General features: G+C 27.6%; 1 protein-coding gene across 9 annotated transcripts in view; it reads left to right on the forward strand.

The window, feature by feature from the left end:
* The window catches only part of LOC127064992 (TLD domain-containing protein 2), a 103,428-nt gene extending 99,371 nt beyond the window's left edge, over positions 1-4,057 (forward strand). For all 9 annotated transcript variants that reach the window (XM_050996752.1, XM_050996755.1, XM_050996756.1 and 6 more), the window contains 3 exons: positions 969-1,250; positions 1,695-1,864; positions 2,191-4,057. In XM_050996752.1, the coding sequence (XP_050852709.1) occupies positions 969-1,250; positions 1,695-1,864; positions 2,191-2,326 (588 nt within the window). In that variant the 3' untranslated portion in view covers positions 2,327-4,057. The remainder of the gene's footprint in view (positions 1-968; positions 1,251-1,694; positions 1,865-2,190) is intronic.
* The last annotated feature ends 9,304 nt before the right edge of the window (positions 4,058-13,361 follow it).

Raw genomic sequence — 13,361 nt, forward strand, 5'->3', positions numbered from 1 at the left:
CACTTACACACATACACACATGTATATAATACACATGATATATACATATATAAAAATCTTTGTGGGAGAGAAAATATATACATCAAGTATAATCATATATGTATATTTACATATCGTATGTGTATATATATCGTATACTTATACATATACTAAATCTTCTATATCATTAATTTATTCAAGAAATTTATTCGCCTCTAGCTTATCATACATCCTTGTTAATAAATGTCCTTTTTGTTAATTATCATCTAAGAAAATATCGTTTTAATCACAGCATCGCCCTAAGAATTTGCACATTTTACATTATAAACACGAAACTTCTTTATACCTTCATACAAACGACTGTAACTAGAACAAAATGAAGAACACGATGTTTGAATTCCTAGCCATAAGTGTTTATAGCTATGTTTAGATTTAGATTAGGATTAGAAATCATCGATATCATCGTGTAATTTTTGAAAGATCAAGACTGTTTAATCGAATACATTGTCAAGAACTCAAATTTTTTTAATCATTAATTATATACCTTATTCTCTTGCGTAAAGAGAAAAAGAATATGCACATTTTTGATCGATTAAAATAACATACAAAATTTACAATTTCTCGTTAAAAATTGTATATAAAAAATAGAAAAAAAAATATACATCTATAGCGAGAATAATATGTCGATAGTCTTCGTAAAATTTTATTCAATCGTAATAAAATAAAAATACAATTGTATGATCAAGATTTGATCAAATTGAAAATTTCATTTTGACATTCTCATTAATTATTTTTATACGAATATAAATAAAAAACAAATAAATGAAAATTCGACAATGTGCTCGATAAAACTGATTCCAATGGTTTCTTTTTTCGTGTTATCAAATTTTCATAATAAAAGCACGATGTGCTTTATCATTCATGTTTTTACATTCTTTGTGCCTCTTTACGTGAATATCTATAAATGATTTATTTCTAATTTCGTATAGGTGTTGTCTATGAGCGAGGAGCTTAGAAGAGCTCTATATGCGAATAGCGCAGTCTCGTTGGACAATGATATAATTGTACCGGATCTTGTTGGTACGACGGAGATTCTCAGCGACGAACACAGAGAACACTTATGCAGACATTTACCAGCGAGAGCGGAAGGCTACCTTTGGACGTTGGTATTCAGTACGAGCCAACATGGCTTTAGTCTGAACAGTATGTACAGAAAAATGGGCAAAATTGAAAGCCCGATTCTGCTCGTTATCGAGGACACCGAGGGTAACGTAAGTATTACCTAATTTCTGTTCTTTATTATTTTTTTTTTTGTTTTATTTTCTTTTTAATTTCTTATTTTATTTATTATTATTTTTTCCTTTTAATAATAAACAAATGAGTTTCAAAAAATCTGATTGGATCAACAAAAAATGAAATTAAGTTTCTTATTAGTAATTGTGATTATTCCAAAAGTGATGAAAAATTATATATTTTTGTTGATACGAGATATATTTATATATTTTTTTACTGTATCATATTTTTCTTTAATTCGAATTATGAAACGTATTAAATAAATGAAATTTATAAAAAGTGATCACTTACACACACATAGATATTGAACTCTTTGATTAGAGTTAATATTACATCTGTTAAAAGTTGAGTCTTCTTTGTTCTCATATTTTTATGTATATATATTATACAAACACAACAGGTAATAATAATTAATGTTGCAGGTGTTTGGAGCATTGACTTCTTGTGCTCTACACGTGAGCGATCACTTTTATGGTACAGGAGAGTCTTTACTCTTTAGGTTCACACCAAGGTTCCAAGCTTTCAATTGGACTGGTGACAATCTTTACTTCATCAAAGGCAACAATGAGAGCCTTGCCATAGGTGCCGGAGAGTAAGTCTTCTTATGCTTAAATAAAAAAATATATATACTATATATAACTATATAACTGCTACTGTTAATACCCACACACACATATATAGGATTAATATACAATTATATTATAATGTAACAATTATAATAAAAAAATTATAATATAATTAATATGTAATTGTATGTATATATGTATATATACATATTACATAAATATATTTATAAATATTTATATACACCTATATATTCACCTTATATATAAATTCTTATATTGACAGACTTAAAAAAAGAATGAAAGAAAGAAAAAGAATAAACTGACAAAAATTGACATTGAATATTATTTGTAGTGGTAAATTTGGACTCTGGCTGGACGGTGATCTCTATCAAGGAAGGACACAATCATGTAGCACGTATGGGAATGAACCATTGGCGCCACATGAAGACTTCGTAGTTAAGACTTTGGAATGTTGGGCGTTTATATAGGATTTGGCCTCATATTATTCATCTGCTACCTCGCCCCCCATACCGCAGCCTAATTTAACCTGAATCCGAATACCTCTCTCCACCAGTGATATCCAAATCTCTAAGGAGGGATCATAAAGAAGAGGACACGACGAAGACATGAAGAATTAATCTTTTGACGGGAAGCAACAAAAAAGTAAAATAAAATAAACACCAATACTATCAATAATATATACCAACAACACAACAACAACAACAACAACAACAGAAATAACAAAGAGACCACACTTTTGCCCGAAGAGATTAAAATATTAATAATCTTTGATTGTCGTTTACGCAAATACACAGTTAAGGGTATTTTAAAGAAAAAAATCAATAATAATAATAATAATAATTAACAAACAAGTATATAAGAAAAAAAAGAGAGAAAGAGCAGAAAGGAAATATGATAAAAATACTGAGTTCAATCGATGGATCAAGAAATCCGCGTGTCTTTGAAAGGTCGAAGGATCCACGTAGATCCGTTGTAATAAGAATAATAAGAGAGATAAGAAGGAGATACAGATTTTATTTTAGAGCTGCCAAAAGATAATGGCGATGACGGTAGTAGAGAATTAAGAAAATGAAGAGGTTTTGAAAGAGAGAAATATAAAAGAAAAGAGGCTCATGAATTCTCGGAAACGTAGCGCCAGAGTCTTTTAAATCACGGACTGTGTAGCTATCGGTTATTTTATTATTAATATTATTACTATTATTATATTATTACTATTAATATTATGATTATGATTATTATTATTAACGTTAATTGTCCTGTTTTTTTTTCCTTTTTTCTAAGTTTGCGTATTTATTTCATTTTGCGTGTACGTGTGTTGTTTTTTTTTCTTCTACTTTTTTTTTATTACTATTATTATTATTATATTATTATTATTATTATTATTATTATTACACTCTTGCGAACGATCGTCACATTGCTAATTGAAAAAATCAAATAGAGAAGTCGAAGGAACACGACGATCGCATTTTTGTACAATGATAACTTGTTTCGAACTAGTCGCGAAATTATGAGACGTTTTTTTCTTTTTTCTTTTTTTCGAAGAGATTGTGACGCCATTATTAAGCGACGATATAATCGTGTGAACGAAAGTGAGAGAGTGCGAGACTAGTGCGAATGATTTAGATGGATGATTATGATGATGATGATGATGATGATGATGATGATGATGATGATAGATATTTAAAAAAAACGAAACGACAAAAAAGAAATACGAAGGAATAAAAAAAGAATGGTATGATAGAAAAAGGAGATATATATACATACATACATATATATATATATATATTCCTGAAAATATAAAAAAAGAAAAAGAGCAGCAAACGTGGATAAAACTAAAATATTATAAAACGATAATGAAACAACTCACTACAACTAAATCTAACCGTTTGTTGATGTGTAGATAATGTAGATAGTTAATGTAAATACATCATATGTTATTGTATTAATTTTACCACTAGGTAACATTGCAGAGGAACACTGCTACGTAGCCGTTAGCTCGTAATAATACTAAAACGAAACTAAACGAAATAAAACAAAAATATAAAAAAAAAGAAAAATTGCATATAATCGAAGACACACAGGTACACAAAAAGGAAACACAGTTTGTGAGAAACACATACATATATACAGGTAGTTCCCGCTTGACGAATTCTTGTGTTAAATGAATTTTTCACCTATAAAAACAAAATTGGTTTTTCTTCTCTTTGTTTTTTTTTTCTGTTTTTAAGTAATATAACCTATATCCAAAAAAAAAATCTATTCTTTATTTTTAACGTCGTCATCGTCATCATTATTATTGTTCTTATTCTTATTCTTATTCTAATTCTGATTCTTATTCTTCTTATTATTATTATACTTACTATACTTATTATCATTATTATTATTATTATCATTATTATTATTATTATTATTATTATTATTATTATTATTATTATTATTATTATTATTATTTTTATGAAATTTTTCGATGGGAAAAATTAAATTGTCAAAAATAGAAGATGTCATGTTTATTATATTGCATCTATGAGAGATGTCAGTTCTCTCACTTTATGCAGGTAAAATAGTTAATGAATGAATGAATAAAAAAAAAGAGAGAGAGAGAGAGAGAGAGAGAGATTGGAATAAATTCATTCGTAAAAACGGGAACTACCGATACACGAATGCGTTATAGAAAACTCTCACGTATGTATGTTTTGCATAAAATTGATCGTGATCTGAAAATGATGATGAAACTAATCATAAAAATGATGATGATGATGATGATGATGATGATGATGATGATGTTTAAGATGTAGGATCTGATAAGTAACGTTATATTAAAAGTAAGTGAGAGAGAGAAAGAGAGAGAGGCTGTGTAACGAATATAAAGCAAAATAAAAAATAAAAAATATATCGAATGTAAAAGAGCTCGAATCGAGTCAGTAAATGGTTAATCTGTGTTCGTGTGTTTAAAACTGTATAATGTAATAAAAAGATTAAAGAGAAATATATACATATATATATTATATATATATATATATTTCGTGTATGTGTGTGTAAATATATATACACGAAACACAGAAAAACGTACACACGCAAACATTATATCTATGCCTCGCTTCGCTCTCTTTGTCTATCTCTGGTTGTACGAACTTTGTACAAATTACCGGAGCGTTTGCTGTTGCATATCGTTGAGAAACACACGCAATCAATTCGTGCGAATCAATGCGACCTCACACTTCCATACCGATAAATGATCGTTAATATGTACACATACTTACATACATACATACATACATACATACATACATAATACATACTATATATATATACATATATATATATATATATATATGTATATATATATTATATCGATATTAATATAATAAATATCATGCTGTATATGTATATATATAATAATTATAATTAATATAATATAAATACTTATATATATGTGTGTATGTGTGAGTGTGCGTGTGTATATTATATATAGATATATCTACTCAGTTCGATGCTCTTCTTCGCGCAAAACCACGATGATAATAAGAACGCCTCAGGATTATCCGAGCTTACTGTCTCTCCTATCTTGCGAACGTTGTTGTCGATACCGATTGTTTATAAAATGATCGCATCGCTGCTATATATGTACCTTAGGCTCGGTCAACACATTAGCTATTACTGTTAGAAAAGGTACGTTAATGTAATACCAGAACCTAATGTAATAGAGAGAGAGAGAGAGAGAGAGAAATACTTCTATCAAATCGGAATTTCGTTTGCGACAAAAATTTCAAGACTATAAGATTTTGATGAATATTACTTTGTTTTCATTTGTATTTGACAATTACGTTGAAGAATAATTTTTTTTTGTTCAACTTTCTTATCATTTTTTCTTTTTTTTATTTTATTCTATTTTTGATAATATATTCTATTGTCTTCGGAGAAAAGGAATCTCATCGTTATCATTTGATACATATAAACAAGTGAATTGTCTTCGTTTGTCCTTCAATAATTATTACGTAGTAAATCTTTAAGTAACAATGATTACCTTATTTATTATTCTATGAATTTTACGTTTGAGATTGTATTTGTTTATGTTTTCTTTTATTCCAACTAAGTTTCTTAGAGTAGAGTCTCGCAAGAGAATTTTTTGTCGCAAATCAACGAAAGAGGAAGGAACAATATCACGCGAACGAAGGAATAAGATGAGTGTAGAAAAAAAAATAAAGAACTATCGTTTCGAGACTGTTCTAAGGATAGAGAATGAGGAATTAAGAGGGAAGGTAGGAAAACAATTTGATCGGTAAAAATTCGAGAAAAGCTTCTGCGAGAAAACTATAATATTTAATGCCTTCTTTTGATGATTACCTTCGAAACGAAGTAACAATAAAAATCGAAACTCGCATCGAAAAATGTGAGAATAAGCGCAGCTATCGACACAAAACAAACAAACAAACAAACAAACGACAGCAACAACGTTAGATTGATCAATTCTGTTACGACGTATCGTTTAAGTTAAAACTCGGAAATCAAATGAAACGAAACGAAAAGAAAAGAAAAGGAAGAAAAGTGCTGCTATTATAAATCTTTCCGGATTAACGTCTCCAACGTGTGTATGCCACTAAAATGTTCATCTTTTTATATATATCGAAAACAAAGGAAAAAAAAAGAAAAATAAGAGGAAAGAAAAAGAGAAAAAAAAAACCAATTCGACGACCGTGTTAAAATACGGACCTATCGAAACGTTTCTTCGAACCTTGTAAAACTAACTACTAATAATAATAGTTATCTCAAACTGTTTGTAAACTTGCTACTAAAAAGAACAAAGAACAAAAAAATTACGGACGAAAGAAGAGAGAGCGAAAAAGAGAGGAAACAAGCATCGAGTTGTTTCTATACGATTATACGATTTTTTCAATCTTCTTATTCTTACGAGTGTATTTTCTAAAAAAAAAAAGAGAAAAAAAAAGAAATAAAAAGCGCGTGATATTGTCGTGTTGCGTCGGGAAAGAAATAAAAAGGAGGAAAAGACAATGAAAAGAATCGAAAAGTATAAAACGAAAATCTTTCTATCGGTAAATGATGTGCGCGAGAAGAGAGAAACACGACGACTAAATCGTTCGAAGTTTGGTGGTCGTCTGTTTCCTTAAAATCTACCCTCAACCCCCACTCTCCGCGTATCCCCCACTTTCCTCTGAACCTATCTTCCTTTCTTTCCCTTCCCCCACTTTAACTACAAGCCCAGCTCTATTTATATTATTATTAAACCTTCCGACGAAGAGCAACATAGAAATCTTTCAAGGTTAACATAACATACATGTGTACGTTCGAACTTCGTAAGACTGAACGGCCGTATCGATCAAGAGTGTGTATGATTCAAAAGAAAAATATATGTATATGTATTAAAGAAAAAAGCAAACAAACAAAATCCAGAAACGAAACTAATAAACTAAACTAAACTAAACTAAAGCAAATAACACAAGAAAAAAATGTAATCTAAAGCAACGTACGAATAAAAAAGAAATAAAAAGAGTGTGTATAAGGGGCGGAAACTCTGGATAAAAAACAAAAAAATTAATTCTATTTGGAAGGATATTATCAATATAGTAGTTTCTCTGTGCACTAGTTACGAAACGCACTATGTGATGACACACGCGATATTTAGTAAAATCTTTCTTTCTGTATTTATATATACATGTGTGTCTGTGTATACGTATATCTATATATAGAAAGAGAGAGAGAGAGAGAATAAAAAATACATTGAAACAAATACATACATGCGTAATATATTAGCCGGAACGAATATTAAAGAAGAATTAAAGAAAAAAGTAAATAAATATGGCTGTTCGATGTTCAAAACAAAATGTCGAATAATGAAAACAACAAAAGGAAAGAAGAAGAGGGGCTGAAGCACAAAATCCTCACTAAACGTGTTATATAACTAAAGAAACACAAAACCGGCTTATTAATATTATTATTATTAATATTATTAATATTATTACTATTATCATTATTAATATAATTATTATTATTATATATTTTCGGGTGTTATATGCAAGAGCAGCGTGAAGCGACATTATTGTGAGATATGGAAGAACGAGAGAGATAGAGATAGAGATAAAAACAGAGAGAAAGAGAGAGAGAGAGAGAGAAAAAGAGGGAGAGGGTGGAAGAGATAAACTTTGCCTAGAGTATATATTAATTTAGTATCTAGACGTATGTACGTGCATACTATTGTGATATCATGTAAATGAAGATGAAAAAGAAGAAAATACAAGGAACTATACGTTACATTACAAGGTGAGACACATACATACATACATACATACACACACACGTACACGTTGCTGCTGCTGCTGCTATATATTATGATAATGATTTAAAAAAAAAAAAGAAAAAAAAATGAATGAATAAAAAAAATAAATAAGTAAAAAAATAAATAACAAACACGTATATATATATATATATAAAACTGAGAGTCGCTTCGATGGTATATCAATTCAATGAAACACAGACTTGAAAAAAGCAGCTTTCTCTTATTAATGATGAACAAAAAGAAACTATTAAAAAATATATATATATGTATAAAACCTACATACACTGAGAAAAACAATCGAGACGATAAGAGATAATAAATTAAGTGTAATAAAATAGGCAGGTTTGAAAAAATTGAAGAAATTTTCTTTGAGGGAGAGAAAGAGAGAAAAAGAGATTGGGGATTGGGAGAGAGAGAAATAAAAAAATACATACATATATACAAATATACATACATATATACATATATATATACATGCATACATATATATACATACATACATACATATTACTTACGACATACTCACGAGCCTCGATGTTGAAATGAAAAATAAAAACCACGTTATGATTGTAAGTTGTAAGGAAATAAAAAGTGAAGTGTGTCTGAAGAAAAGGAATGCTCTTTTTTTCGTTTACTCTTTCGTTTCTTTTATATATATATTTTTATGATTCTTTATCGACCTAATTTCGCTTTTTGCAATTTATCCGAATATTTTGTTTATTTCTTTCTTAACTATTATTATCGCATTAAAAATCTCATTTTTCTTTTCTATTCTTCTTTTTTTTATGCCTATCACATTATTTTACGTTTGACGCAATCAAAATTTATTTACATATATATTTATATATTTTCTTTCTTTTTGATTTATTCAATTACTTTTGGAAGTGTTCCTCCTTTTTTTTTTACATAAAATAAAATTCTCTAAGAATTTTCAATCGTTCTTTATGTATTTTCCTTTGTTTTGTCTTATTTAAAAATATTACGAATAAAAAGAAGATAAACAAATGGATATAATAAGTACAATAGATTTTATGAATAAATAAATAAATAAAAATAATAGAATAGAACAAAAAGAGAAGAAAATGACGTGGTGTGAAAATAATGGTGAAACGAATGAATATGTCAACTCGAAGGTAAAAGAGAAAAAAGAAAAAAGAAAAAAACCAACAACAATAACAAAATAATTGTCTATTGTAAAAATATATATTGTAATCGTTTCGACTGCCCGAAATCTGCTTTCTTTCTTCTCTGCGAGAGGCTTTATTAATTCTGTATTGAAACTTCAAAAAGTGCCGTAATACGAATGGCAAAATGATCTAAAAAATATACTACTGCCCTTAAAAAATACTGTAGTAGTAGATTAAAAGTGTACGACTTACAAAATGAAACGAGTACTCAACATATATACATCTGTATCTATATATCTGTATCTATCCATATATATATATATCTGTGTGTGTGTATGTGTATATATGTATATATATGTGTATATATATACATATATATATCATATAAACGTACATACATATACCTATATCATTCCGACGAGTAAAGACCTTCTTTCGAATGAAACAAATTAGGAGATCTGCTTCTTATTTAGTAAAAAAAAAAAAAAAAGAAAAAAGACAAAAAAATGGAAAGCAGGGAACTCTCGATTATATCGAGAGGCGCTGAGTAAAGTATTATTTCGAGAATGAAAATTTAAAAGAAGAAAAAGAAAAGAGAAACAAAAAAAGGATCGTCTTTGTTCCTAAGCTTCAAAGGTATACCAAGAAAATATTATTTTGAAATGACTATTTCAATCAATTTCTTCAGGCGACCGCGTAGAATTTTTTGATAGAAAAGGGAAATAAAAAATATATAAAAGCATAGAAAAAAAGAAAGAAATGAAAAAGAAAAAAGATGAAGTATATCTCGAAAAAAGATTGATGTCGATCGATGTACAAAATTAAAAGGAAAGGCCGTTCTTGTACGTCGATAAAAATTTGCTTGATCGTCCTTGTACATCTTGACAAGAAGAAAGACCTTTCCAATGTAAAGAGCAAAAAAAAGAAAGAAAAAAAAGAAATACAAAAAAAGAATAAAAATAAATTAAAAAAAGAAAAAAAATAGAGAAAAGAAAGAAACAAACAAATAAAACGCGCTTACATCGTTTTATTTCGATATAAACGAATCGTTGTATGTGTTGAAGAACAGGGACTGACAAATTGATATTAATTTCTATATCGATATAAATTCGATATAAATTATTATTAGCGGTCGTCAATTAAACCATTAGTGGTACATAATAAATAATAAATTTAAAAGATACGACGTTGTATTAAAGAATAACAATGTTGTAATATTTTGTAAAATTGTTCTACTTTTCTTTTTTTGAATTATTTCTATTTTGTTCCTTTCTTTTTTGTTTTTTGTTTTCTTTTTTTTTCTTAGCGGAGATATTAATCTTGCTTTCTTGATCTCGATGAAACACATATCGATAGGGAATAATTAATATCTATTTTAATTAATATTTTAATTCGGTACGTACAGAAGAATAATAAGATAAATGGGAAGTTAAATGATCGACTATTAATAAAAATTATGTTCAGTCCCTGATTAATACGATTGATATCATTATTGGACATTAGATTTGATAATTAAGATCAGAATGAATAAGAAGAATGTTTACATTATTAATGATTAAAAATACGCTCGTCGTTGATACTAATCTTGTATGTCCTTGGTATACTCACAATAGTATTAGACGTATTTAGAAAGCTAAGCCGATGATAAATGAGATATTTAAACGAAAACAAAAGAAAAAACAAAGAAAGAAAAAAACAAATAAAACAAAAAAGTAAAGCGAGAAGATAAAAATAATTATTCGAAGGAAGGAGAGAAAGGCGAAATAAAGAAAGATACATCGGAAGATACAAGACCCTTTTCTGTACACATTGTCAATTAGATTCAGACTGATCGCAGGGATTGAAAAACGCATAAACGATTCAATGTTAATTCGATGTTTTAGCTAAACATAATATCGTTGTCGTTGTTAATAATATATTAAACGGAAGAAAAAAAATAAATAAAGAGAAAAAAGCGTGCGTTGTATATATAGTTCGAACAGTGAAGTAACGTTGGGATAAAAGATCATCTTTTTTTTAATTTCCCTACTGAAAATAAAAGGAACAAATTTTGAGAGATTTTATTTTTCTTTTTTTTTTCTTTTTTCTATGGAAATCTTTTAATAATTCCTTCCTCGTTATTTTCTCAAAAATATTATTATCATTTTTTTCTTCTAATCATGAAAATAAAAAAAGAGAGAAATATATATATATGCATATATGCATAAATATTTTTAATTCGTTAAAAATAATGAAAGTTAACGATATTATTTCTAAATGAATTTAAAGCTTACGTTACGTCACTGGATCGGAATTAATTATCGTACGATTAAGTGAGAAAGAAAACAAAATTTACACCAAAAACCATTACACTAAACACTTTTCAATGATACACGTACTTACATTTTATTACTTACAATTACATACGAAGACCAATTTTTTGTTTTGGATGTAGATCTACATAGATACAGACACTAACACATAAATACGTATGTAATTCTCTATGGGGCAAAATCATTTTCTTTTTTATTAAATTTTGTCTTTCATAACTTCTTTATACTATTTCAAATATCTCCGGCATACTTATTTATCTTTTATATTAATTCTAAAACTTTCAATTATTTAAAAATATCTATGTGTGTCTATAAACACACATAGCTCCCAAATTTTATTTATTTATATATAAACTAAACGAATGATTTGATCTTAAAAAAGATAAATAAAAAAATAATACTGACAGATAATAACAAAGACGATCGATCAATTATTTTGTGTTTCTTCGATAAATTTTATATCTTAAAAAAAAGGACAAAAATAAAGAGAAATAAAAGATTAAAATTATATACTTAGTACAGAATGATGAAATTAATTTTTATCACTTTGCCGAGAGTTCAAATGTCCTTCAATTTGACAAAAGATATGATACGTTAATATGAAAAATGATTCTCTCCTACGAGCAGGTTGTAAAGCGATATTCTAAATATATACACTTTTACACGATAATACTTACATGATACAACACATACTTAACATGAATACTACTGAAAGCGCGATCGAGAACATTGATACAAGTATAGATAATCGCGTGTCTGAATGTACAATTTATTATTATTATTATTATTATTATTATTGTTATTATTATTATTATTATTATTATTATTATTATTAATTATTAATTACAATAATAATAATTATTATTATCATTATTATTGATTAGTAATATAACTTACTATTTTTTTAACATACGATCGACTTCATTATGAAAAGAAAGAGAAGAATTATGCGTTTATTTTCTGAATGAAATACTTTGGAAATTAGCAATAAATTGGCCGTGGCATAATGTTCGATAAATTAAATTTTTGTTAGACATTGAACGACCCTCTAACTTTTAGAATTGATTTACGCTTGAATATATATATATATATATATATATATATTAATACATTATATTATACAAATTATATTAATACACTATGCATATATAAATATCTGCTACTTGCAATGAAAAGAAAACTTTATCGATCGACCTAATCGAATTGTTTTTCTTATGCTGTATCGATGTTAGGTTCCTATCAAGACCCCGATATAAAAAATAATAAAAAAAAAAAAGAGAGAAGAGTAAACAAATAAATAAATAATGTATTTTAATCTCTACGTTTGTTCTGAAATTTTCGAAGGATAAGATCGATCTAATCTTCAGTAAAAATTTTCTAAGCTTTCGTATGCATCCATAGAGAAATACAAAAAAAGAGAGAAGGGAAAGAGAGAAAGAGACAGAAAAAGAGAAAGAAAGAAAGAGAGAGAGAGAGAAAGAGAAAGAAAGTAAAAAGAAAAGAGTTAACTAATAGGCCAAAAAGCGATCGCCCCTTTTTGAAATACACAATAATAATTATCTGGACCAATAAATTTTACACTTCTATTGATACGTACTAATTCACTTAGGAACACTATCTATCCGATCTCTTTGAATATCAAGATACTGAGGAGGAGGAGGAAGGAAAAGAAAAAAGAAAATAAAGAGAAAAGAAATTAAATAAAACAATAATAATAATAATAATAATAATAATAATAATTAAAAAAAAAACGAAGAAAGAACACTAGAGA

This window comes from Vespula vulgaris, chromosome 7, assembly GCF_905475345.1.
Source record: "Vespula vulgaris chromosome 7, iyVesVulg1.1, whole genome shotgun sequence".
Lineage (NCBI taxonomy): Eukaryota > Metazoa > Arthropoda > Insecta > Hymenoptera > Vespidae > Vespula > Vespula vulgaris.